We start from the raw sequence: 27,563 nt of genomic DNA on the forward strand, positions 1-27,563 counted from the left end.
GAAGTTTACCAGGTGTTGCTGTGAAGAACGGAGGGAAGGGGGGGGGCATGGGGGGGTAAAGGCAGGGGTACGGGGAGATCAGCCAAGGTGTATACGTTCCTGATACACATACACCCGGCCCAGGCCAAACAGAGCGTTATGAAAAACTTTTTTGTCATCTTTGTGTAATCAAGACACATGTTCAAACACAAACACAATCACACACATGTATGTCTGCGCGCGTGTGCGTGTGTGTAAATATATAAAAATATAAATGAATAAATAAATAAATAAATAAATACACACACACAATATATATATATATATATATATATATATATATATATATATATATATATATATAAATAGATATAGATCATATACATAGACATAGACATAGACATAAACAAAAACATCGACAAGAATAGTACATCTGATTTAAAGTTATAGGAAATATATATAAAATATATATAAAGCTAAAGTAGTATAACATAAAAAAACAGCGCACAAAGGATAAAAAGGGGAGACAACGAGGAAAAGTCTAAAGGGTAGGGAAGGGGAAAAGCGGAGAGGAAGAGAGGGGAAGCAGGGAGGAAGGAGAAGCACCAAAAGACGGCAGAAAAATCGCGAAGACGCCGTTTTGCGTCGAGGAGAGGCGGCGCTTTTATGGCGCCTCGTTGGTCTGGAACTTGGTAGGTACCGGGGTTATAACTGCTCGATCTTTTCTCTTTCCTTTTTGTGGCATTTAAGGGGCGGTTGGGGGGCGGTCGGGGGCGGTGGGGGGGGGTAATCTTGTGTCCTGTCGGTGTTGCAATGCGGTGACCGTTGCAGGAAGGTCATTTGGATGACGAAAAGGTCACTGAAAGTTGGCAGGAAGAAAACCTGGAAGGAAGAAGGAGGAGGAGGAGGAAGAGGAAGGAGGAAGGGGGAGGAGGAAGGGGAGGGAAAGGGAGGAAGAGGAGGAGGAGGAGGAGGAGGAGGAGGAGGAGGAGGAGGAGGAGGAGGAGGAGGAAGAGGAGGTGGAGGAGGAGATGGTAGAAGAAGGAAGAAGAGGAGGAAAAAATGAAGAGGAAACACGAAAAACAAGCATAATCAGAGAGAACTAAAGTAAAAATTTGAGGCACTAAGGAAGCATCATACCCCCCCCCCCCCGTCTATCGAGCTTTCAACCAAACTATCTGCGAGGTTCCATCGCAATCCCACACTCGGTATGCGGCCGAGCAGGGCAGGCACTTAAAGGTCGGGCGCGGCAGGAACCGTCATGCACGCGGCTCCAACGTGACTCGAAAGTTACGAAAAGCAAAATAGCGGCGGCTCCGCTGTGTGACTTGCGGTCGCGGGGTGTTGCGGGCAGTCGGGGGAGGGGGAGGGATGGGGCAGGGGCGAGGATACTCCCGTGGGCGGAGGAACGGGGGGGCGGGGCGAAAGCACGGGTGGGGTGTAATAGGCGTCATGGAGGAATGTGAAAGAGGGGGAGGGCGTCGGATGCCTATGTGGGGGGAAGGGGGGGTGGCCTCCCTCTTTCTACTCTGCCATTCTGACGCGCCTCGGCCGCCTCCCTGCCATCTGGGGGACGCCGTGCCAGAACGCGAGAAGGGAACGAGGAAGGCGAACGAATAAATAAACAGAACAAACGAAACTCCGCTAAAAGATCATGAACGCGAGGAAGAAATTTCGCATTGGAAAATCATATGCTATAAAACCCTAATTCACCGGAATTAAAGCCTTCGCGCGGAGAGAGGGAATAACGTCCGGAATAGAATCACGCTCCACTTAAGTGCACTTGTACCTCCGCGCCCCCCTCACCCCCCAAACCCTCCCTCTTCCCCCGCCCCTACCTCCTCCCTTATACCCCCTTATCCTCCCTACCCTAATCTCTTACCCCCTGCCCCAACCCCATGCCCCAATGCCCCTTCCCTGAACCCCCCACCCAACCACCTGTCCCTCCTCGTGCCCGAAGGCCGCTCGCGAAGACCGGCGAAACCTCACGTCCTGCGCCGCGAGACCGTCTCCGCCTCGGCAACTCTTCGCTTACGTAAACACAAACAAATGCTTAGGCGCGGCTGAAGTTCCGCCTTGTCTTCTCCGAATCCTTAGGCGAGTTATGAAAGAATGGGGGGGGAGGGGGAGACTGGATAATCAGAGGGAAGAAGGAGAGGGAAGGAGAGAACGAAGAATTAGGGGTAAGGAGAGGGAGGGATGGGGGAGAACGAGAATGATAGATAAAAGGAGAGGGAGGTACATAAAAGCTGTTAGAAAAGAAATGGTGAGTAAAAGAGTAGGAGGTTGAAGAGAGGGAGTGGAAGGGAGAGACAGAGGGAAAGAGTTGGATAGAGGGAGAAAAAGAATGAGAGGTAGGAAGAAAGAGAGAAGAAGGTAGAGGGTAGAGGAAGGTAGAAGGAGAAAGAGGAGAGACAGATAGGAAGGTGGGGAGAGGAAGAATAAAGAGAGGGGGACTGATAACGAGGCAGCCAACACAGCCATACAGTATACCACCACCAACAAGGCCAACCGGAACAGCCACTAAAATTCCCCACCAGTACCAGTACACCTCCCCCGCCCTGCCCCTCCCGCAGTGTGAGGGTCCCAGTAACGTGATCCTAGGCTCGCCTTACACCGGTATAAAGTCACTTACTCGCCCAGTAACACCAGTACCGCCCTCCTCTCTTTCTCCCCCCCCCGTTCTAATCAGCCTGCCTCCTTCATGCCATGTCTCCTGCCATCCTGTCGTCCTCGCCGCCCGCGGAAGGGACGAGCGGCCGTCACGGGGGCGGCGTGTGGCGGCACGACGTCGCTGCCGAGATCCACCCACCCAGAGCCCGCGCCCCAACCACGCCGCGACAGGAGACAGACAGCCTGGCACGCATGCAGGCACATAGCAGCTGGCATGCCTTGTTGGTAACCCTCCACGGGATGCAGGATGTGTACGCGAGTGAACTGGAGCAACTAGGAAGACGACGAGGAGAAGGAGAAGGAGAGAGAGAGAGAGAGCAAGAGAGAGAGAGAGAATATCGCTGCCTGTCGGGTTAATGAGTGGGCGGAAAGCTGTCACCAGGTATGACAGACTGCCTGTGTGTCAAGGACGACCCGGGGACCCTTCACTGCCTCGCCACGCCCATGTCAGGGGCAGGAAAATCAATTCTGCTCGGTCATTCGACAATCCAGTGCGTTTGACTATTCTGGGAGTTGTGGCGGGAGGGAGGGAGGGGGGAAGGGGAGGGGAGGAGGTAGGACGGATAGGGAATATGGTATAAATGTAGCTTACATCGATAAACGAGATAATGAGATGGCAGTGTAGAACAAATGAATGAAGGAAAAAAAGAAGCGAAAGAGTGTGAGAGAAAGAGCACACACACACCTGCTAAAATCTCTGCAGTATCGGCCGTGGATCGCCCAAACCGGCCCTGAGCGGCACGGCAAGAGGGCCAAGTCGACACATCTCGAAGGCCCAAGAGGCACCCGTGCCCTTACCCTCCCCCTCACCCCTCCCCACCCCACCGCCTGGAGATGGGGCAACCCGCTGCTCTCTCTGCGCCGCCACTGCGAGTCGTCTAATCCTATTAATTAGTTGGCCAAATCCGCTCCGACGCTCGGGTGCGGCCGCCCTCGCCCGCCCCGGCGCCCTCGCAGCCCCGGGATTACGGCGAGGTAATTACTGCCTCTAATCGACTGCTAAATGACGAGCGGCTTAATGAAACCCTTCGAGTTGTGAAACACACGAGTCGCAGCCTACACCCCCCTCTCCAGGTACCCCTACTCTAAGCGGTGTGCGTGGGAGACTTGAGGAGGGGGGGGGGGGGAGGCAAACATATTTTCGACTCGAAAATCGACCTGACCTCGACGCCAGGTCAGTAGAATTGCTGACGGAAGGTTGAGGTCAGCCCTTGCCTTGCTCTCTTTCTGCTTATCGAGAGAACTCAGTCGCGTTGCAATAATCATGCAACCGACGCAGGTGCACGCACATTCTGAAAGCATAACATACAAAAAATACACACACACAGTCCAGGGCAGACACAGAGCCACGGACGAAACAGCCACTCCTACAACAGCCATACAGAAGCATCCGACTCTCATCGCCAACCACACAAACCCAGCAAACGCGCGGTACCTTGAGGCTGGTGGAGCTGGAGGAGCTGAGTCCTCCATCCTGGATCTTGAAGGGGGCGTCGTGCTGGCCGTAGTCGAGGTGCGGGTGGTGCGGCTGGTGGGCATGGTCGTCGGGCAGGTGCTCGTGGATGCCCAGCTCGAGGCGGCTCTCGTGGTGCCATGAGTGGGACAGCGGCCGCGTACTGGTGCCTTTCACGCAGAGCCACGCCCGCGCCCACCCGCAGTCGCACCCCTGGAGCTGCCCATCCTCTCCGCCCTCCTCTGCCCACCAGCTACATGTCACGCACTGCACCGCCCTCCACGCCCACACGCGGTACATAGTGCTTGCGCCCCTACGCGCCACATACCCACACGCTCATCGCAGGGGGCGCGGGGGAGCGGGAGGCTCGGGGCGGCGTCCTGCGGGGGCGAGGCCGCGCTAGCCACTCTTGGAGGACATGGTGGACGCTCTGCAACGCGCACGCAACTGCCGCGCACAACACGAGCGCACTGTTGGCGTGCTTTCAGCGAGCGCAGTTGGCGGAGGCAGTTACGGCCGCCGCATGCAAGTGTCCTTCACCGGCTGCGCTCTCCCACGCTGACGTCGGGCGGCGACCAGTCTCGCTCTGAGCGCCGAACAGACTACGGGCGGCGGGGAGGGAAAGAGGACACGATGATTAGCCTTTTCCACCCTCGGACGCCGTGAACAAACCTTGACTCATTGCTACTACACGTTCACCGCCTCCCTTAAAAAATCTGATTCAGGCCCGACTGGCGCAGCGGCCATTACCCGCCGATACGCCCGCAACCAGACCCAACCAGATACCCACATACTAATCCACATACCTGTCAACACCTGAACCCCTCGTGATTCACTTTTATTTTTGCAATGTCACACCCTTAGCCCCTCCTCTCCCCATTCCCCTCGTCCCTTCCCTTCCTTTCTCCTCCCTCTCCCCTCCCCTCCCTTCACTCCCCCCTTGGTCCCCTAGGCTGTCATCTACGGTGATGTCACTCACCACGAGAGGATATGAAACTATGTTCGGCCGCGATGAATGTGCGAGAGAGAGAGGAAAGGGGAATTTTTTTTTCGTGTCCATTACGCTTCTCGGAATGAGCGCTGACGTTCGACACCGTCGAGGGTGATAGCCGCGATACGTATCTCGCCCGCCAACACCTCGCCCAATCACGCCTCGCTAAGTGCCGATAGGAGGCCGGAGCTCACTTATCCCGGTACCTGGCCCTTCACCCACGCCGCGTACCCTGGCACCCCACCGGCGCCCACCCGCACGACACCGAAAGCCAGCACGCACGCACGCACGCACACGCACACGCACACGCACACACACACACACACGAGACAGGAACCGCCACGAGCGTGACGCCAACCAAGGAGACGACAAGACGGGCGCTTCCAACCCCAAAACGCCCAGGAAACATTTCCTCCGATAAGCATATCCTCAGCGAAACGTTTAAAATACTGTTCAAGCAACCCCTACCTCTTCCCTCGCCCTTCAACCTACCCCCTTCCCCTCACCCCCTAGCCGTCCCCAACCTTAGCCCTTTCCCCCCATTTCAACCTTCCCCCACCCGCCCCCAACCTCACCCCTTCCCTTCCCTCCCCTCAAAATCCCCGACCTCCTTGATCACAGTCGGTTCGGCGCGTAAAGAAAAATCCGAGGAGGATGAGTCGACGCCAGAGGGAGTTCCCCAATCCCCCCAACCCCTCCCCATCCCTCCCCCCCTTTACGCCGAAAGCCCCACACCCTTGGCAAAGGGGGGTGGGGGCAGGAGGGAGGGGAGGGGAGGGATCGAAGGACACAGAAAGGATATTCGCCAATATTCCCTTGTCGAAAACAATGAGAATTTCCTTCACATTAAACAAAAGCGCTGCATTTCCCTTCATGTAACCACCTGGCGTTTAAGGGAAAAAAAGTAAATTATTGCCCTTACCTTCTATGTATCTAATCATTCTTATATAAATCCAATTCCGTCCCGGATCCCCTCCCCCTCCCCCCACCCCTTCACTATCAATCACCCAACCCCCCCCCTCCCCCTCCTTGTTGACACGCACACAATCCTCCTCATTTCGGCGCCTCCCTCATTCATGTCTCGTATCGTCTCGGCCTTTTATTCCCGTCTTCACTCCAAGGACGCCCCCCCCTCCCTCTCTCTCTCTCTTCCTCTCCCTCCCTCTCCCTCTCTCTCTCTCTCTCTCTCTCTCTCTCTCTCTCTCTCTCTCTCTCTCTCCCTCCCTTATCCCTATCACTCCCCCTTTCTCTCTTTCTCCCTCTCTCTCCTCCTTTTCATCTCTTCCTCTCTCTTTCCATTTCTTCCAACTCTTCCCTATGTCTCCCGGGATTGCGCATTAATTCCGTGCACGTCGAAGGTGTTCCCGGAATACTGTGCCCCCCCCCCCCATCTCTTTTCTTCTCTCCTTTCTCCCTTTCTTTCTTTCTTCTTCTCTCCCTCTCCCTTTCTCATTCTCAGTCTCTTCTTTTCTCCTCCTCTCTCTCTCTCTCCCCGTCTCCTCCTAATCCCTCTCCCTCCTACTCCCTCTCCTTCTTTCTTTCTCCTTCTCTCTCTCTCCCTCTTCCTTTTCCATCCCTTCCTCTCTTAATATTCCGATACCTCAGCCTTGCCCGTCGCTTTCCACCATCAAACGTAGAAGGTGGGGAATGTTGGCGATGGTGATGATGAGGATGATGATAACGGCGTCGATGACAGGCAAATGACTCTCGATTGCGATGAAAAATGTACGAGGCTGACGATGGATTACGGAGCCAGCGCCGCCACTCGTTATCGTAATGACTACATTTCCGAAACAACGGTGTCACCTCACTGCACGTGCCCGCGGGTCGGTCTTCATCTGCTCCCGGTCTCTCGTTTTCATTTAATCCAACTTTCAGGTGATGATGAAGATGATAAGTGAGAGAAAAAAATCATTAATATGGGGGAAGAGTAGGAATAGGAGGAGGAGGAGGAGGAGGAGGAGGAGGAGGAGGAGGAGGAGGAGGAGGAGGAGGAGGAGGAGGAGGAGGAGGAGGGGGTGGAGAAGGAAGAGGAAGAAGAAGAGGAGGAGGTGGAGGAGGAGGAAGAGGAATAGAATGAGACGAAAATGAATTAGGAGAGAAAAGAAGATGACGACGAAGGAGAAGGAGCAGAGGCCTGCCACTCGAGTTTTCCGGGTGCAATCACAACGTTGGCGAACGCAAGACACTTCACAATATCGGTCTCTCTTTTCTTTCACTCTCCGTCCGTCTTTTTTCACGTAAGGTCCATTTGCACGCGAAGGGCCGAAAGCACGTGCACTGGAGAACCGTACACGAAAAGCAAGGGCGATCACAAGTACACTATCGGAACGTGCAGACCTTTAAAAAAAATTTCCAACTCTGTTATCGACCACTCTGTAACTCGTTATCTCTCCGCGCGAGAACAACACTTATCATTTCTTGCTGTTCTAGCACAAACACATGGCCGCTCTCCCCCCTCGGAGGCGGAGTTGCATCTTACGGTCTCGTTCGAAACGACACTTGCACGGGAGCCTCGTTCTGTCAGTCCACCTCCTCACATGGATCAGCTGATACTGAGGGTCCCGGGTACTTACACACCCGTACACACATGTACACACGCACACACACACTTAATAAACCGCGAAGGGAAGCCTGACGTTCACAATACTTCCGGTCTGGGAAATATGTGTTATTCACGGTTTATAAATAACAATTATTACTAGAATTCATTTTTATATTCAATTCGCAACTTCAAGCGAACAAGCCAAAAATTTGAAAGCTGGCAACCCGCATCGCTCTGCCACATCAGTCATGACGTCACGCAGGTAACAACCAATAGCTGCACCCATCTCTCATGAGGCAGTCTTCGATCCACCAATCACGTGGTAAGAGCCCTCCTACGTCACTACCCATCCATCCAATGAGACCGCGGGAATGTCTCCAAGCAAAAACGATATGCTTCAGCATAGCACAAGGAAAAAATCCAACACTTGATACCGGCGGCGGGGCTGTAATGCCGATGTCGACTCGAACGAGTTGCAAAAACCACGCCAGATCGGCCTGAGGAAACTCCCGCCCGCAACATCACGCACGCCCACCGTCGCCGTGCCGATAGCACGGACAAGTTCTCAAAACATTAAAAAAAGGAAGATCTCTGATAACAGCAGCAATACAGCGAATACAGCAATAATAACAAATAAACAACTCAATAAACTAACAACACGATCTGCAGAAACGAAACAGGATATTCCCCCCACTGACTGACCTCTACCGCCGTCATGTCGGGTCGAGATCGATTGGCCAAGCGTATCGGTAAGAGCGGCCGCGGAGCCAAACCCATAAAGCACGAGGAGCTATAGCGATAACCTTGAAAATCACTTGATCTAATGTTCCTATATAAACTCGCACATCAAAACAGTGACACGCACATAAATACACATAAATCGTATATATGATATTGCAGAACATAATTCCAAACAAACAAACAAACACGATTATCCATTCTGACATTAGTGAGCTTGATTTTTAAAAAAACAAAATCAGCTTCGTGTCGGGGCGGCAGGTGGCACCAGTAGTGACAGCTGGCTTTCATGGCTTTCCGCAGCTGGTGCAGGTGCCAGGAATCCTCCCCTCGCCCTCGCCTCAGGTATGCCGCTTCCGGAGCCTGTGACTCAGGACAGGGGCGACTCCTCTTTGTTATCGCTCTCGTTGGCCTTATCCACTTTTTGGTGATTGATTATTACAGAATTCCCTTACTCTTATCTTACCTCGATTCGCCAAGAACAAGTTAGTAATACGTTACCACAAAACTGAAGACCGAAAACACAGCAAACATACCTGCAAAGAAGGAAAGGAAAAGGTTAAAAAACAGTCATTGAATTTTACAAAGAGCAAATTAACAAATCGGGATTGTAAGATGAATATCTTATCTTTTATTGACAGCATCATGTGTGCCATTAACACCATCGTTGTAAAACTATGCTTTCATCATTTCTTTATAATTTTATTACCATTTTACCGCGTGGAAGCTTACGATAGTGATATGACGAGAAAAATCTCTTCTGGTTTCTAAAGTTCCTCTCTCCACTTTTGATGGGGAAGAGAGAGAGAAGGGGAAGGGAGAGAAAGGGGAGGAAGGAGGAGGAGGAGGAGGAGGAGGAGGAGGAGGAGGAGGAGGAGGAGGAGGAGGAGGAGGAGGAGGAGGAGGAGGAGGAGGAGGAGGAGGAGGAGGAGGAGGAGGAGAGGAGAGGGGGGAAGGAGGAACAGAGAAAGGGACAGGAGAAAGGAAAGGAAAGGAAAGGAAAGGAAAGGAAGAGAAGAGAGAGAGAGAGAGAGAGAGAGAGAGAGAGAGAGAGAGAGAGAGAGAGAGAGAGAGAGAGAGAGAGAGAGAGAGAGAGAGAGAGAGAGAGAGAGAGAGAGAGAGAGAGAGATGGCTAAGATGGCGTGAGAGTCTCGTATTGCGAAGGGAAATAAACAAAACGCTTAGCACATCGGAAGTTATCGCGAAACAGGGAAGAGAGAGGGAGGCAGCGGTGAAAGTGGGGGGAGAGGGGGAGAAGAAACAAAAGCCCCGATGATGGTGCGATAGTGGCGAAGGAGGCGGCAGAGTGACTTTTGCTTCGCCGGGGAAACGCCACAGCAAGCGCCGACGGGGCCGCCCGCGACGCCACACGCAGAAGCCCACGCCCCTACGCTACGCCCACCCCCTCTCTCTCTCTCTCTCTCTCTCTCTCTCTCTCTCTCTCTCTCTCTCTCTCTCTCTCTCTCTCTCTCTCTCTCTCCTCATCGCCCCGTCGCTTCTCTAACAGAGGGCCGCCTTCAACTCGCTTCCTTTGCCACCGCGAAAATACATTCGAAAAATCCGTAATACTTTTTCCTTAACAGATAGAAACTCGATACACTAATTAAGGATGCATACTAATAAGGCCTCCACTTCAGGAGAGGCCGGGGGTAGGGGTATGAGATAGGGGAGAGGTGGGGGGGGGGGGTCAGAGGCGTACGAAAGAAGCATATGCAGAAACGTGGCACCCGGCCTGAAAGAGTGCCAAAGGTCTTAAACATCGGCACCGTCGCTCTCTGCCCACCATCACGTGACTGCCCCGCCGTAAACAAGGGACAATTCCGGGCCCCTCTCTCCCTCTCCCTCTCCCTCTCCCTCTCTCGCACTTCCTCCACTCGGCCCGCAGAGGCAGAGCGCGAACCAGAATACCATCAGAAACGGCATAATCACTTGACACGGGTGAGTCACACGGCCGCCCGACACCGCCCGTCGCGTTCTGCTTGTCGATGGGCGTCCCCCTGACCACACGGGCGGCGAGGCGGCTCAGGGGTTAATTAAAACGAGTGAGAAATTTATGATGAAAAACGGCGGAAAAATAATGGCACCGTGACAGGAAGGTTCTTGGGAGATAATGGAGGTTTTCACGCCATTGTTCTGGCAATTAAAACGTTCGTATAATCGCCGCTTCCTTGTCCTCCTCCCTGTGCGTCATTTCGGCACGATTTCCATTTTTAATCTCAGTGTGTCTCAGTGTGTTTTGTCTCCATCAGTCTGTGCAGCCTCCTCCCAGTCTCTCCGTCTCTGCCACTCACTCACTGCCTCTCTGTCTCTGTCTGTTTCTCTCTTCCTTCCTCTCTCCCACGTCCTTCTTGCACCCGTTTGCACTCTGACATGAGGGGAGGGGGAGGGGGGAAGGGCAAGGACTGCCTTTGGCAAAGGGGAGGAGTAGGGGAGGAAGGAAGGGGCGGCAGGGCAGCTAACGTGCCCGCCCAAAGGATCCGTCTTGCATAAAGGTTTGAGGACAAATACCTGGGCAATATCGCCACACTGACCACAGGAAGGACGGAAGGAAAGGCGATCTTGCGCAAGAAATGCCTCGGCCACACAAAAGGGCGACCGTTTATATTCATTCATTTTGAAGTAACGACGCATTATGCAAGATGCGAAACCCCATGATTCATGCGAACCTTTCTCCCCTCCCCCTTCCTCCCCCCTTGCCCCTATAACCACTCTCCTTCTGGTGTTATTTAGACGTCATGCTGGGTAACTGTTGAGTTTTTTTTGGCTTTTTTCCAAGTGTGTTACAGACCAGTGTGTTACCAGCATTCCCATCGCAATATCCACCACCGTCACGTGTTACGCTGTCTGCACCACCTGCTAGAGCACACCATGGCCTGGGTCTTCGTCGCCTGGCCAGCTGCCTGTCCGCCCACCAGATGGCCCTTAACATTAATGACAGTACAGTGCCTCACGCCCACGCCCGCTACTCGAGGCATTAATTCAGCAGGTGTTTAGTTGTTCACACGGACGGATATAGACACAAACATGACATGATATGACATATAAAACGCCTGCGCACATACACATACACACGCACAACTCTCCCACCCCCACAACACTCCCTCCACCACCTACACCCTCACTACACACACACACACACACACACACACACACACCACACCAAAAAAAAAAAAAAAAAAAAAAAAAAAAAAAAACGAGGAAAAAAGGTCTAGCCGAGCAATCATCTCATCAAGCCGCAGCCTCAGAGACGTCGCTCTCCCTCGGACGTCTCAGAAGGAGGGGGACGTCTTCGCGGCTCCCTGAAGGACGGCGGGAGGACACGAAGGGAATTCATCCTTTACGCATCCCTCGCCGCCCCTACTCCCCTTCACTTGAGGCACAAACAAGAGGGGGTACGGGGTAGGGGGTGCAGCAGGGGGTATGGGCAGGGATGGGGGCAGGGATGGGCGCAGGGGGAAGTCAGGATGATCGGGGGGTGGAAGAGGGGAGGGGAGTTGGGGGGGGGTATGAGTGCTGGGAAGGGATAGGGAGGGGTAGGGGTGGGGATGGGGTGCCAGGTGTGTTCCCGGATAGCAGACGGGGGGGGAGGGTGCTAAGTAAGATAAGGGAACCAGAATGGGTGCCAGGTGGAGTAAGAATTAAGAGGGGGGGAAGAAAGGGAGGGGAGGGAGGGGAAGAATCCTCGTTCCGTATACCAAGCAAACACAAAGCTGCCCTCACGATTAATTCCGGCTGGTGTAAAAAACATTAATTCCCCCGCGCGTGAACTGCATTCCGGCCTTTGCGCCACGTTATTGTGTGCTAATAATACTTTTAACGCACATACGAATACAAGGCCGAGACAAAAAACGAACGAGAGAAAGGGAAAAACAAAAGAAAAAGGTAATACTGCGCAAACATAAGGAAGCAAAGGAAGAGAAAAATGAAAGTAAATACAAGATAGAGATACAGCAACGGCGCCCGAAAAGGAGAGAGTAACAGCAACTGGCACGTGACATTCCTCTGACGTCACGACCGGCAAGCAAGAACGACAAGGGAGCCGCATCCACTCCAATGCAACGTAATAAGAACGCGGCGAGCCTTCCGAAGCGCAAAAAAGGGACCAAGAAAAGAAAAAGATACAAACAATAAAGGAAGAATCATCAACGTGCAGGAACTACTGACAAAATCTTTTTTGGAGAGAGGGAGAAAGAGGAGAGAGGAGAGGAGAGGAGAGGAGAGAGAGAGAGAGAGAGAGAGAGAGAGAGAGAGAGAGAGAGAGAGAGAGAGAGAGAGAGAGAGAGAAGAGAGAGAGAGAGAGAGAGAGAGAGAGAGAGAGAGAGAGAGAGAGAGAGAGAGAGAGACGTTACAACAGGGCGAATTTCAAGTGGGTGAAAGTAGGTGTGGTATTCGCCAATCGCCGCCCGCGCGCCCAAGCACCCGCAAACGAGGCAGGGGGTCACGATCGGTAGCGAATACTCGTCGTGACGCTGACGACACGCTAACGGATAAACAAACAGACTCTCGTGCAGGGAGAGGGAGGAAGAGGGAGGCAGGGGGGGGGGAGTAAGAGTAGGAGAGGGAGGGAGGGAGGGAGGGAGGGAGGGAGGGAGGAAGGGAGGGAGAGAGAGAGATGAAGGGAGAGTAAGAGAAGGGAAGAGTGGAGTGGGCTCCAGCCATGACAAAAGAGAATAACAAGACAAAAAAGAGAGCAAAAAGAGAAAAAAAGGAAAGTGGACGTGGCATGGAATAATAATCATAATGAAATAAGTAACAACAACTCAATCGCAGCAAAAGCTAACGAGTACAGCTGCAGTGCACGAACCTAAAAATAACAAATGTATCAACAACACTCGCAGAGCAGCATCAAGTCCTGATTACACTAGAATATCTTTGGTTTTGTAAATGACAGAGATGGGGTATTAATGCTGCAGGTGATGGCGGTGGGAAGATGGAGGGAAGGGGGAGGGAAGGGGGAGGGAAGGGGGAGGGAAGGAAAAGGGAAGAGATGGGAAGGGAAGAGAAGAGAGAAGAGGGACCGGGAGGCGAGCGGAGGGGAGGGGCGGGGAGGGGAGGGAAGGGGAAGGGAAGAGAGGGGAGGGAAGGAAAGGACGGGGTGTAAATGGGAAGGGAAAGGAGGGGAAGAGAAGCAAAGGAAAGAGAAGGGGAAGGGCAAGCGGGCGGCATAGAGTTGTTCCTCGCCACAAGATAATGGTTCGAAGGTGACACATGATCTATATCCAGTTTGCAAGGACGAGTGGGTGGGCGTCGAGTGCCACGCTGTTGCCAAGGACCTCCTCCTCCTCCTCCTCCTCCTCCTCCTCCTCCCTCCTCCTCCTCCTCCTCCTCCTCCTCCTCCTCCCCCCTCTGCCACTCACCCATCGTCACTTTAAACATCTTATTTCTTCCGTCCTATCCATATAACTCTGATGCCGGGGAGGAAGAGGGATGATCGAGAGAGAGAGACAAGAGAGAGAGAGAGAGAGAGAGAGAGAGAGAGAGAGAGAGAGAGAGAGAGAGGAGAGAGAGGAGAGAGGAGAGAAGAGAGAAGAGAGAGAGAGAGAGAGAGAGAGAGAGAAGCAGAGAGAGCGGGGGAAGGGGAGGGATAATAGCACGAAATCGCAAGATTACTTTAAGTGGGGTTAAATACCTGTGACTGAAGTAGTGTGGTGTTGCTTAACCCTTCATTTGAGTTTCTTTCATATACCATAATGATGGTGAATTATAAAAGTTTTATGTCTATCTAAACGATTACATTCAAGGAAAACATATAAAATACTTTAGTTACCCAGACAAATATAAAAACAGAAAACCCGAGTCACACCCATTTTCTTTTAAGCAAATATCAAGGCGTAACTATGGAAAACATGATCGAGACCCTCATAAAACTCGACCTTCCTGTATGACTACTCACATATGGAGAAAAAACACCCAGCGTCTCCGAGATTATCATCAACTTATGATATTTACTATATGGCAAAGTAAAAGGTATTTGTCATATGGCAAGTTACCTTGATGACGGGCGTATGTAGGTGTTCAAGACAAGGGCAGTCTTGATGATGCAGGCCGCAGAAGGCATCGTCGTCGTCCTCGCCTGCGGCCGAGGGCGGGGGCAGAAGGCGCAGCGGGCGGAGGCGCGGGCGAGACCGCTTCCACAGTGCCACGGCATAGCCCAAGAGTGCCTCCGTCAGCCCGCGCTGCACCGCCGCCCATGCGACGCGGTACATGCCGGGGCTGCTATAAGTTGCACGCAACATCCATGGTACCGTTCACAAAGTTTATATAATAAATAAGCTAATACACTCTAGTCTTTCTCTAGACTATCTTCACATCTTACTGTTTGTAATGAACTGGCAATAATACTTCAGTAACTCCTCTCCACGCTTCCGTTTTCCTTTTATGCGTTTCAAAAAATCAACTCCTTTCAGGGTACACTCTACCAAATCAACTCAAGCTATAGACAAAATGTTTTGCTGTGAATCTAAGAGAAAAACGAAGTTAGGAAAACCGTATATACACATACGTCTACAAGATTTTTTTTTTCACAACACACCAGTTTCAGAAAGCAGCAGAACCACGTATATTTTCAAGAGTATTTCCCGGATAGTCGCTTAAAGCATGCATATTAGTCCCGTGCTGTTTTGGCTCTGTGAACAGCAAAATGGCACTGACGCTGTCTTCCTCCGGGTGCAAACTAGACTACTGCCAGCCTCCTCCCGGCGCCGTGTAGTAGCAGCGTTACGTGTGCTCACGCGACGCATCAAGCATCAAGCGGGAATGTAAATAGAGTGCTCGGTGCCTGTGTACGCTGACACATACTCTTTCCTCTTTCTCTTGGCTCCTCTCGTTCCTCTCGCACCACTTACTCCCTTCACTCGCTGGACCTTACTAATCGCCGCACACAAACGCACTACAAGTCGGCAAGTAAGCGCAGCGCAAGCATGGCAGACTGTTGATTGTTTTGCCCAACTTTAAGTCCACTCGATTACCCAACAGCCCGTGCGTCCGCGTGCGCGTTTATTTTCGTGTGTGAATGCGTATGTACGTGCTGCAGGTCTGCTCTGCTCCCGCCAAGGAAGCTTCGAGACAGAGTACCTGCTTGATCGGAATCAACACAGCCTCGGGCCGCGCCGTGTCCAACACGCAGGCTCTACACCTGACGCCCGCAAGCATGAATAATATGCAACCTCCCACACTACGGCGTGCAGCTGCTGTGTCACTGCGAATCAATGCTGGGAAATCCACGACCGGACGACGGGCCACCCCGGCGCCAGAGGGGGGGCACCGCCACGTCATTCAATAAAGTCAAATCAAAATAAAAGAGAATTACCAATAGATGATTAAAAACAAATAAATAAATGAAACAATTACAACCTCCATCTTTCATTTCTTCAATCATCTGTTTCTCTTTTCCTTCTTTCTACCTCCCACTTTCCTTCCCTATCCTTCTCTTTCCCTGTTGCTTCCCTCCAGTTTTTCCGACCCGCTGCACGTGTCGGTTGGCGCCAGCGAGCTCACCCTGGCGCCAGCCCTTTGCTAAGGTCCCCGGCGCCCGCCGCAGGTCAGAGTAGATAGGGGGAGAGGGGTAGAGGAAACAGCCCACCCCTCCCCCTCCCCCGTCCCTTCATCGCGCTCGCCAACATCAACAGTGCCTCGCCCAAAAACAACGACCGGTCGATACATCAGTGTCAACAGGGAGGTCGTTACAAGCAGATTTCCCTGTCATACACAAACAAACTCGCGTGTTCTTGCGAGGGAGCCCATCGCTTGGCGCTTCCTCGAGACGAACCTTTTTTTCGTGGGATTAGCACTTCCGTCGACAGCGCGACGCAGGTGTGAATGACAGCAAGACGCACAGCCTTCGTAGCCGACGCCTTTCGATTGGGAGACTGGCCAATCACCTAGCGCCGAGCATCTTTCGCCCTTCAAAACAGCGGCCATCTCGCACATGGCCCGAGTGCGGCAGCCGCCAGCCTCAAACAGAGCGTATCTTAAAGTCTCTTTCCGCGCTTTCTTGCACAGTCTGGCGCCTCTCGGAACACCTGTTCGCTCGCGTCTCAAAGGAAAAAAGTCAAAAGAGCAAAAGATAGATAAAAAGATGGATCAGCAGATTAACAGACAGATATACATCCAGAGACAGAGGAAATGGATGGATGGATAGATTAGATTGATGGCTAGTTGGATAGAAAAATAGATAGATGGATGGGGGGAGGGAAGGAGACAGTGATATATATCTAAATATCCATCTATCTATCTATCTATCTATCTATCTATCTATATATATTAGAGAGAGAGAGAGAGAGAGAGAGAGAGAGAGAGAGAGAGAGAGAGAGAGAGAGAGAGAGAGAGGTGAGGGAGAGGGAAACTAAACATAAACAGAGACATTCAACATGCACATTTTCTGTGCCAGAAATAAGTTTATTTTCTATTTTAATAGCTGCCACGAAGCAAGCACACAGACAGTGAGGGGGAAAGGAGGAGGAGGAGGAGGAGGAGGGGAGGAGGAGGAGGAGGAGGAGGAGGAGGAGGAGGAGGAGGAGGAGGAGGAGGAGGAGGAGGAGGAGGAGGAGGAGGAGGAGGAGGAGGAGGAGGAGGAGGAGGGAAGAGTGAGGAGAAGAGGGGGAGGACGGAAAAAGAGGGGGAGGGGATGCACAACTTGAGAAGCAACAAAGGCGCTCAAGCTCAATTAGCACAGACGTGGCAAGTACTCGGCGATATTCTGGTCGGGCTAAGTAAGCGAACAACACCTCGGGCTCAGGATCATCCGGGTGACTCAGGTGGCGTCGCGAAGGAGGCGAGAGAGATGAGAAAGAAAATGAGAGAGAAAGGAGGGAGGGAGGGAGGGAGGGAGGGGAGGGAGGGAGGGAGGGGGAGGGAGAGGGAGAGGGAGAGGGAGAGGGAGAGGGAGAGAGAGAGAGGAGAGAGAGAGAGAGAGAGAGAGAGAGAGAGAGAGAGAGAGAGAGAGAGAGAGAGAGAGAGAGAGAGAGAGAGAGAGAGAGGGAGAGAGAGAGAGAGAGAGGAGGGATGGAGAGGGGGAGGGAGAGGAGAGGAGAGGAGGGAGAGGAGAGGAGAGGAGTGAGAGGGAAAGAAACAGAGAGAGGGAAAGAAACAGAGAGAAAGGAAAAAAGAGAAAGGGAGAGAAAGAGAAAAAGAAGAAGGGAAAAGAAAGAAAAAAGAGAAAACAAAAGAAAATGAACGACATAACACGAAGGCAAAATGTATATACATAGAGCGAACCTCCTCCACAAAGCCGACTTCTTCCTCGTCCCCCTCCCCCCGCCCCCGCCCCCCCTCCTGACACCATAAAAGGGTCCCACTTCACCATCGTCCAGCAGATAACCGAGGACTAACAGCAAGGCTCCCCCAGGCGCCGCGGGGATCACCACAGGAGCGCCCACTAATCCCAGGGCATCGGCGGGGCGCGTTACACGAAGTGGCAGCGGCGGCCGAACACAAAGACAGACACAAACACAGGCACTTATGTACAATGAAACGGACGTGGACGCGCCGGTGTGTGTGCGTATGGAAGCATGTGAACGAGCGCGCGTTTTTTTTTTTTTTTTTTTTTTTTTTGGGGGGGGGGGACAGAATATGTCATGCGTACATATATGTCTCTGTCCCTTTGTTTTGGTCTTTAGATAACTAGATGGATTGATAGACAAACAGATGGGTAGAACAATAGAGCGAGCGAGAGAGAGACAGAGTGAACAGAGACAGACAGGTAGTTTCAGCAAGACAGACCGACAACCCACCCACACGCGCCTCTGCCTGCACCGACATAGCGCGCTGGCCGTCCCTCGGAGCCACACTAGGCCCTCCCCTCTCCCCCTCCCCCCCCCCCCCCCCCCCGATAAAGCTCCGTGTGTGGCTGATTGCTTGGCCTCCTCCTCTAATGGGCGACGGCACGGCGGGCTAATCCCCTTCAGAAAACGCCACTTAAGGATGGGGTATTTACGGCTATGGGGTCGGTGTCCATCCACTGAGCTGATGGGGTCGGGGTCCTCGCCTCTATCTCTTGGGCAAGCTTTCAATTGGCTAGGGAAGGGAGGAGCATCGCGCGAAGAAGCAGATATGCAGTGAAAAAATAAAAACAATCAATAAAGAATAAATAAAACAAAAATCTGGGACGAGAGAGAGAGAGAGGGGGGGGGAAGAGCGGGGGGAGAGAAGGAGAGAGAGGAGAGAGAGAGAGAGAGAGAGGAGAAGGAGAGAGAGGGAAGAGAGGAGAGGAGGAGAGGGAGAGAGAGAGAGGAGAAGAGAGAGAGGGAAGGGAGAGGGAGAGGGAGAGAGAGAGGAGAGGGAGAGGGAGAGAGAGAGAGGGGGAGGGAGGGGAGAGAGGGGAGAGGAGAGAGTGATGGAGAGAGGGGGGAGGGAGGGAGGAGAGAGAGAGAGTGAGAGGGAGAGGAGAGAGAGAGAGGGAGAGAGAGGGAGGGAGAGAGGGAGAGGGAGAGAGAGAGAGAGAGAGAGAGAGAGAGAGAGAGAGAGAGAGAGAGAGAGAGAGAGAGAGAGAGAGAGAGAGAGAGAGAGAGAACCATGACCGACACAAACCAAGACAGATGTTGGACGCCTCCGGAGAGATGACGTTTGTGCGAAATGGAACGCCGGGAGCTATGGGGATGGGATGGGGTGGGGGTGGGGGTGGAGGGGAAGTGGGTCGAAGACGAGACTGATTTCCTGCATCTAAAGAGCCTACAGGGGATGCTCCATAATGGGGAAGAGAAACCTCGATCCCTCACTCACTTTATGTACATACATACACACATACATACATGCATACACACACATACACACGAACACACGCTTACATTCAGACCCATATCCTCCACCTACAGACAGACTCACATATACACGTACACACACACACACACACACTCAATCACACATCCTCACTCATACACTTACACTCACTCACTCACTCACTCACTCACTCACTCACTCACCCACTCACTCAGACACACACAAGAGCCCATGCGTACTGGTCTACTCTGCCGTGCTCCCACACCTGCTTATCTTTACGAGGCGAGTCACCCGAGCCCTGAATTGAGAAGCAAACGCAAACCTCAAGCAATATCGGATACCCCGCACTCATCACATCGTTCATGGGCAAGCAGCCATGAAAGCAAATGGGGGAGGGGGTTACTGCAAATGATTCATTGCATCTCTTCCGTTAACGTGCCCTGGACCCTTCCCTCCCACCGTCTTATTATAACCATAAAAGAGCTTCCTTCAGATACACGATTCCCCACAATAAGTTCCCACACTCGGCCATCACAGCTGCTGGCCACTGTTGCACTGCCCCTCCCCCATTTCCCCCTGGCCACGCCCCGCCGCACAAGTGGCCAGACAACCTGCGAACTACATAGCAGCTTCATTCAGCGGCATCCGGTCCGGCCAGTTCTCCCGCCGATCAGACGAAAGGGGGAAGAAAGGGGGGAGGGGGGATAGGAACGGGGTTGGGGTTAAGGGCTTGTAAGAGGGTTACGGGCTTCAGAAGGAACAGGTAAGAACTGTGGAGTGATGCACGTGTTTGTCGAAGGGTCCTCACAGAAGACGCCAGAGGGGAAATTCCCCCGAATAGATCCTGGTCTCGCTTTTTATGTCGGCGTTGCACGGGATCTCACCGGCAGCTTGCGAGCACTCGACCTCGCGAGCTCACCAGCTCCCCTTCGAAGACACGATGATGAGGTAACAAAAGGACCCGGGCAAGTACACGCCCTGTCCCCTGCCCGGCGCCTGTGATCGGCGGACAGGTGCGTCCGGTCGTTCATGTCGAACGCCTCAGCCCGATAGCATCAGCCAAGATCCCTGAGAGCGGGCCCGCCACGGCCCTCTCTTGAAGCCCCCTCCACCCTCGCTCGCCCACGGCGGGATCAAGCCAGCCCGCTCTCGCCACGTCGCTCGGAGGTCTTGAAGCCCTTCAGTGAGGCGAACCGCTCCCGCGGGGCAGGTTGCTATCTCCCCTCCCCCCCTTAAATTCACCCTCCTCGCGGGACCTCCCCTTCGCGGCCGATTATGCGTCCCTCGCCCCTCACGTTCATTCACTCGCAGCCCTCGGAACGCCGCTCGGCCGCTGGCTCGCCTTGACCGCCGAGTCGTCCACATCCGCTCCATTGAAATTTTCCTGCCAAGAGCCACACGATTTCACAAGTAGATTCTGCAGCAGGCAAAGGGAGGACTCCGTGGCAGACTGCAGATCGGTTGAGAAATACATAAATTGACGAACTTTATGTATCTTGTCTTTTCTGGCGGCGGCGTTACTGGTGCCCAAAGCGGAGAACAAGATCTGAGGGAGACAGGGCGGACAGGAAGCAGGGCAGAGAAGACGGGGGGGGGGGGGGTACCGTCGCTAAGGACACACTGGTGAATGAATAACACCCAGGCCTCGTGTGCGTAGGCAGCGGATGTAGATAAGACAAAAGGTTATAAAAATAGAGACCGACATCCACCTCCTCCCTCTCTCCGACACAAACACACAAGAATCAAGCACGGGCCAGCCTGAACGTCGCGTGACTCAAGCCGCGCCCACAGGTCATCCGGAAGGCTTGGCGCCGGGCTGGTAAGCACATGTTGCGCCCCTCTTTCACGCCCACTCTCCGCCGCTACGCCCGCCCGTGCCCCGTCCCAGCGACCCGACTGCAAGATCCCGACACCGTGCGCCCGGCTCGGTTCGACCTACATAACAGGCGTGTCGCTGCTCTACGTTTCTTCCATGCGGCAGGAGGGGGTGGGGAGGGGAGTGAAGGCAAGCACTGCACTTAGTGAAGTCTAGTGACCCATCGCCTTTACGCGGGACAATCACGGAACGGAATATTTTATAAAGCAGCGTGGCTTCCATATTGTAACGGATAGAGCGTACACTATGTGTGGTACTAGCAAATTTCCCTGTCTGTCTGTATGTCTATCTGTCTGTCTGTCTGTCTGTGTGTCTGCCTGCCTGTCTCTCTCTCTCTCCGTGGGCGACACCCGTGGGGGTAGATGGGCCTAGAGCAATCTCTTCGCCACCTGGTGCACTCTGACGTCACGACCAGCCATGACGTCATCTGCCCCCGCGCGACGACACGACCTGGAGGAGGAGGAGGAGGAGGAGGAGGAGGAGGAGGAGGAGGAGGAGGAGGAGGAGGAGGAGGAGGGGGAGGAGGAGGAGCACCATGGGTTACGGGAAAGATAAATGAAAGGAACAGATATCATTGTATGAAGAAATCGGAGGTCAGAGAGAAAATAGGGCCTTAATAAACAAAGTACCTCTAACATCAGAAGCCCACCATTATATATGAAAGATATCGAAAATGAGTACTGACACAAATAAGTACACAGATATGCTAACTAATACAGACCAGAATCTTTTAAATAAAAAACAGTACAATTACGTTGCCAAAAATAGTCGTATAAACACAAACAAATACTGCATAAAAAGAATCTCCTAAAGGGCACCAAAGAGGCAGCGTAAATAGAAAAAAGTAGCAGCTTTAAGGTTTTCATGTACCCTCCCCCCTTACCCTAGATCCCCCCTTCCCCCCTCCCGCCCCAACCTCTCGCACCGCTGGATCAATCTAGAACGGCTGGGGGTCCTACCCACCCCCTCCCCTCTCACTCTCCTTCCCTTTCCTCTCCTCTCCTCTCCTTCCCTTTCCTCCCCCCTCCTCTCCTTCACTTTCCTCTCCTCTCCTTCCCTTTCCTCTCCTCTCCTCTCTTTCCCTTTCCTCTCGCTCTCCCTCCTCTTCTCTCACCCTTCCCTTCATACCGTATTCTCTTATATCTCATTTATTGTTTCCCCCTGCATAGTCAATTCCCTTTCTTCCTCTCATCTCTTGCCCTCCCTGTCCTTCCCCCCTCCTTCTCTCACTTCTCTCCTCCCCCTTCTTTTCCCTTCCTCTCTTTCCCTCTTCTTCCTCTTCCTTCTCCCCCTCCTCTCCTTTACTTTCCTCTCCTCCCTTCTTTCCTCTCTTCCTCTCCTCTCTTTCCCTCCCTCCCTCTTCCCCCTCCTTCCCTTTCCTCCCCCCCCCCCCTCCTTTACTTTCCTCTCCTCTCCTCTCTTTCCCTCTCCTCTCCTCTCCCTTTCCCTCTCCTCCTCCCTCCTCTCCTTCACTTTCCTCCTCCTCTCCTTCACTTTCCTCTCCTCTCCTTCCCTTTCCTCCCCTCTCCTCTCCTTCCCTTTCCTCCCCTCTCCTCTCCTTTCCCTTTCCCCTCTCGCCTCTCACTCTTCTCTCACCCTGACTGACCCTTACTAACCGTATGTGCTGTTAGTATCTCAATTTATTTTGTTAATCGCCTGCATGAGTCAATATCAGTTTAAATGGCGGTGGCGAGAACAGAAATATTATGGCTACTGCAGCCAACACTGGTACCTTCCCCCCTCTTTCCTCTCATTTTCTCTTATCTCTCTTTTTTATTTTCTTTGCTTCCGTCTCCTTCTGTCCGTTTGTCTTCCTGTCTCTCTGCCCGCCCATCTCTCTCCTTCTCCTGCTCCCCCCCACCCTTCTTCCTCACTTTCTCCTTCCTCCCCCTCTTTCTCACCTTCTCCCTGCTTCCACTCACCCTCTTCCTTTCACTCTCCTTCTCCCTCTCTCCCTACTTCCACTCTCTCTCTCTCCTCCCATCAATCAACCTGCAACCTCCTCGCAATTATCTCCCCTTAGCTCAGGACTCAGCTATGCGCGTAATGCAAGATGCCACGGGCGGCGCCGCTATGGTCCTGACGCTATGGTCCTCCGAGTCACAAGCTCCGACTTATAACGCTCGAGGAAGCATCCCGAAACGGGGTAAACATGTCTCTAGATGAAAATAAACGAGAAAGAGAGAGAGAGAGAGAGAGAGAGAGAGAGAGAGAGAGAGAGAGAGAGAGAGAGAGAGAGAGAGAGAGAGAGAGAGAGAGAGAGAGAGAGAGAGAATGATTATACAACAGAACAGATATATGCACACAACATACATCTATAATTGCACGCGGGCGCGCACTTATAAATGTGTGTGTGTGTGTGTGTGTGTGTGTGTGTGTGTGTGTGTGTGTGTGTGTGTGTGTGTGTGTGTGTGTGTGTGTGTGTGTGTGTGTGTGTGCGTTCACGCGCGTGTGTACTGAAAGAACCGAACAGAAAGAGTCTGATAAACAAAGGGATAAACAGATTTGGGAGTCAGATCGAAACCTTCCCTAAAAATAGACGCGTTTTCCCACGCTCGCCCCCACGCCAAAACGGTAAACAAGAACCTCTGTTGCACCCCCCCCCCCCCACCCCTCACCTCACAACAACAACAACAAAAACAAGACCCGCCAGCGTCCATCAATGACAACAAGTACCCAAGTTTCCCATAAGTCTTTCCTTCGCGGCAAAATGGCCCGTCTGCTCCTGGGCCGTAGGGAGAGAATCCCCTGCTTCTCTGCGTTGCTGACCAGAGGCTAGTGGTCGTCACGCTAGATTTATAATGGTGTTTTCCCGTCACGGCCGCTGTGGCTGGAATGCTCCTCATTAACATTCCGAGATTCTTATTAAAACTCTAAAAAGAAATCGTATCAATATTTCCCTCCTCCTTTATTCCTTTGTTACCACAGCAAAGCTTCTCTCTCTCTCTCTCTCTCTCTCTCTCTCTCTCTTCTCTCTCTCTCTCTCTCTCTCTCTCTCTCTCTCTCTCTCTCTCTCTCTCTCAATACATATATATATATATATATATATATATATATATATATATATATATATATATATATATATATATATATATATAACACTTACACACACACAGAAAAGAAAAGAAAAGAAGTAAAGAAAAGAAAAGAAAAAAATCCTGTATGTATGTATGTGTATATGCACGCACGCACGCGCACGCGCACGCGCACACACACACACACACACACACACACACACACACACACACACACACACACACACACACACACACACACACACACACACACACACACACGTATGTATGTATGTATGTATATATATATATATATATATATATATATATATATATATATATATATATATATATATATATATATACATACATGTGTGTGTGTGTATGTGTGTGTATGTGTGTGCATGTGTGTGCATGTGTGTGTGTGTGTGTGTGTGTGTGTGTGTGTGTGTGTGTGTGTGTGTGTGTGTGTGTGTGTGTGTGTGTGTGTGTGTGTGTGTGTGTGTGTGTGTGTGTGTGCGTGCGTGCGTGTGTAGCACATCCCTCTACGCATATTCGTTGGACGCGTTTTCTGGCGATAAAAATACATCACTCGACATCTTGTTTTGCAAATACACGTGACAGGTTAATGGCGAATGCTGCATAGATCACCGGATGCTCACTCGTGCGGGGATAAAACGGGGAGCAAACACCCGCCCGACGCAATCGCTGCTGACATTTCGATTGCGCAATGGGGGGGTGAAGGGAGGGAGTGGAGGGGAGCAGAAGGAGGGAGGGAAGGGAAAGAGAGTGAGTAAGAAGGGGATAGGGATATCACAAAGAGAAGCATGAACAAAAAACACATAACCGAATAACACAACAACAACAAAAATCCTCGTTATTGTCCCCCTCGCGTAGCCCCTCCCTGGCACAAAGGGCGCCCCAATACTCGAGCCTTATCGGAGCAAAGAACAGGATTCCGTTCGTCCTTATCGCCGGCCCCAGCGTCGGTTCCTCGTCATCCGGTGATAACGTGGGAGGCAGATAGTGCTACTGTGCGTGAGGGCAATTCCGACCTTATTGCTCGCCGTTTCCGAGAAAGCAGGTTGCACGCAGGCCTCGGGAGGGGGAGGGGGGAGGGGAGGAGAGGGGAAAGGAGAGGAAAATGTGGGAAAGATTCACCTAATTTAAAGAAGTGATGCAAGAATTAACTCATTTAACAAATTGCCTTCATTAACCTGGATTCACCTGATTGTTTCCCCTCACTAGACAACGTGAATCCACCCGAACACTTTCCGAAATCAGCTTACAAGTTAATTACACTCCCCCCCTCCTTAGACCAACAACCCTAACTTGCCCCTTTTCCCTAGAAATAAAATTTCCTCTCCGCGACGAGCAATTTCCCCTCGCCTCCTCTTTCCGTGATCTCCCCTCTTTGCAGTCGTGAGGGGAGGTGGGGGTTGGGGGGGAAGACAGTCGGGGTCATTAGCCCAGTCTTGCACAACTTTTCTCTTGGCTGCGAGAGGGAGGGAGGGAGGGAGGATGTAGGAAAAGAGGTACAGAAGAAAGGAGAAAGGCGAAAACGAAAAAAAAAAATCGAAATCAACTTGAGACTGATAGGTAGGTAGATAGGTAGGTAGGTAGGTAGGTAAGTAGGTAGGTAGGTAGGTAGGTAGGTAGGTAGATACATAGAGAGAGGGGGGGGAAGAGGAAGACGAAGAGGAAACAACGAGAAAGAGAAAGAGAAAGCGAAAGAAATATAGAGATAAAATGAGAGAGAGAAAAAAACACATATATGACACCAAGGGAATGCCACCTCCACAATGCGAGCTGCCGTCCATGACACGTATGACAATCGCATGACAACGAAGGCTCGGTGACGCGCGAACCAAGCCAGCGTGGATTGACCTTCGTTACACAAGCCATTACTCGCTCGGGCGAACAGCGACGTTATTCAAAGACTCAATAATCGATGATGGATGCCCAGGCTGGATGCAGGTGGTGGCTACGAAAGGGGGAGAGGGGATGCCCGAGAGGGAAAGTGGAAAGGATGATGTCGATGAGGAGGAAGAAGACGAATAAGAGGACGAGGATGACGACGACGACAAAGAAGACGAAGCAGACGAAGTAGAAGAAAATGTAGAAGACGAAACAGAAGGGATATCATACATATATAACATTCAACAGACAAGAGAAATATGGCGATCTAATGAAAAAAGACAAAAAAATAGACGGACAACAAAGAAGAGCCAATCAAAATTTTACGGAAAAGCAGAATGGGGAAAACGGGCAAAGAAGTTCGGTTGCAGGAGAAAACCATGGATGGAGGCTTGCAACTGGCATGAGAAAGGGATCGACTTGTTCTGCACACTTTCCCCCCGTAAAATGCGTAGAAGGGACATGGAGAAAATCGGGAAAGAGATTGGAGAATACAGGGATAGGAAAGAACGAATTTTGATGGGAGAATGAACGGAAGAAGGAAGATAGAGTGAGGATAAGTAAAGAAGTAGACCGAAACGGAGAAGGTAGAGATGAAGAGAGAGGAAGAGAAAGAGGAAAAGAAGAGGAGAGAGAGAGGAGAGAGAAGAGATAAGAGAGAGAGAGAGAGAGAGAGAGAGAGAAGAGGAGAGAGAGAAGAGAGAGAGAGAGAGAGAAGAGGAGGAAAGAGAGAAAGAGAGAGAGAAAGAGAGAGAATAGAGAAGAGAGAGAATAGAGAGAGAGGTAGAGAGAGATGAGAGAGGAGAGAAGAGAGAGAGAGAGAGAGAGAGAGATAGAGATAGATATAGAGAGAGAAAGAGAGAGAGAAATAGAGAGAGAAATGAGAGAGCAAAATAGTATGAGAGAATAGAAGAGAGAGAGAGAGAGAAAGAGAGAGAGAGAGAGAGAGCGCGGATAGGCGCGGGGGGGGGGGGGAGCGGTATGTGGTAGCAGGCCTGGTCGTTATCCTACTCCATCGTGCCCTTTTTTGGCCACCCCGCCCGTGCCCCGAGTCCACTTGGGCGGCCGCGGGATCAACAACATGTACTCCTCTCCCCTCTCTCTCTCTACTTCTCTCCTTCACCTTTACCCTTTCTCCCTCAGCATCTCTTATTTCCCCTCCCTCCCTCATTCTCCCTCATCTTCTTCTCCCTCCCCCCCCTCCCTCCCTCCCATTCTCCCTCATCTTCTTCTCCCTCTCCTCCCCCTCCCCCTCCCAGCCTCTTTCTCCGCCGAATGAGAGATTTATAATACGGCAGAAAAAACTGCAGACAGATACATGGCAAGCGGGAGAAAGACCAGATTCCTGAAGCAGCGAGATCGCCGTCGTTTCGCCATCTCCGCGGTCGAATAACTCGCCATCTGGGTCGATTCGCCACCCATTAAGGGGAGAGAAAAAAAGGACCTGCACTTTCTACACTCGAAAATACGCTACTCTTCCCACTGGAGTGTTTTTGAACAGGGAGGAAGGACTTGTATGTGTTTCTGTTGCTAAAGGACATGTAGGGGCCGCGTGTGTGTGTGTGTGTGTGTGTGTGTGTGTGTGTGTGTGTGTGTGTGTGTGTGTGTGTGTGTGTGTGTGTGTGTGTGTGTGTGTGTGTGTGTGTGTGTGTGTGTGTGTG

The 27,563-nt window shown here is 52.0% G+C and overlaps 1 protein-coding gene across 6 annotated transcripts in view; it reads right to left on the reverse strand.

Annotated features, from left to right (window-relative positions):
- LOC119589934 (cytohesin-1-like) overlaps window positions 1–27,563 on the reverse strand; it is a 90,792-nt gene that overhangs the window by 17,478 nt on the left and 45,751 nt on the right. Inside the window, exons 1-2 of one of the 6 annotated variants that reach the window (XM_037938595.1) lie at window positions 7,579–7,686; window positions 4,088–4,707 (exon numbers count right to left, since the gene is read on the reverse strand). The exons of 3 other annotated variants lie outside the window; for them this stretch is intronic. In XM_037938595.1, the coding sequence (XP_037794523.1) occupies window positions 4,088–4,405 (318 nt within the window). In that variant the 5' untranslated portion in view covers window positions 4,406–4,707; window positions 7,579–7,686. Of the gene's footprint in view, window positions 1–4,087; window positions 4,708–7,578; window positions 7,687–14,369; window positions 14,840–27,563 lie in introns of those variants that run through there. 2 more of the 6 variants (XM_037938596.1, XM_037938600.1) reach the window with 2 other exon arrangements.

The sequence above is a fragment of the Penaeus monodon genome, chromosome 26, assembly GCF_015228065.2.
Source record: "Penaeus monodon isolate SGIC_2016 chromosome 26, NSTDA_Pmon_1, whole genome shotgun sequence".
NCBI classification, from domain to species: Eukaryota; Metazoa; Arthropoda; class Malacostraca; order Decapoda; family Penaeidae; genus Penaeus; species Penaeus monodon.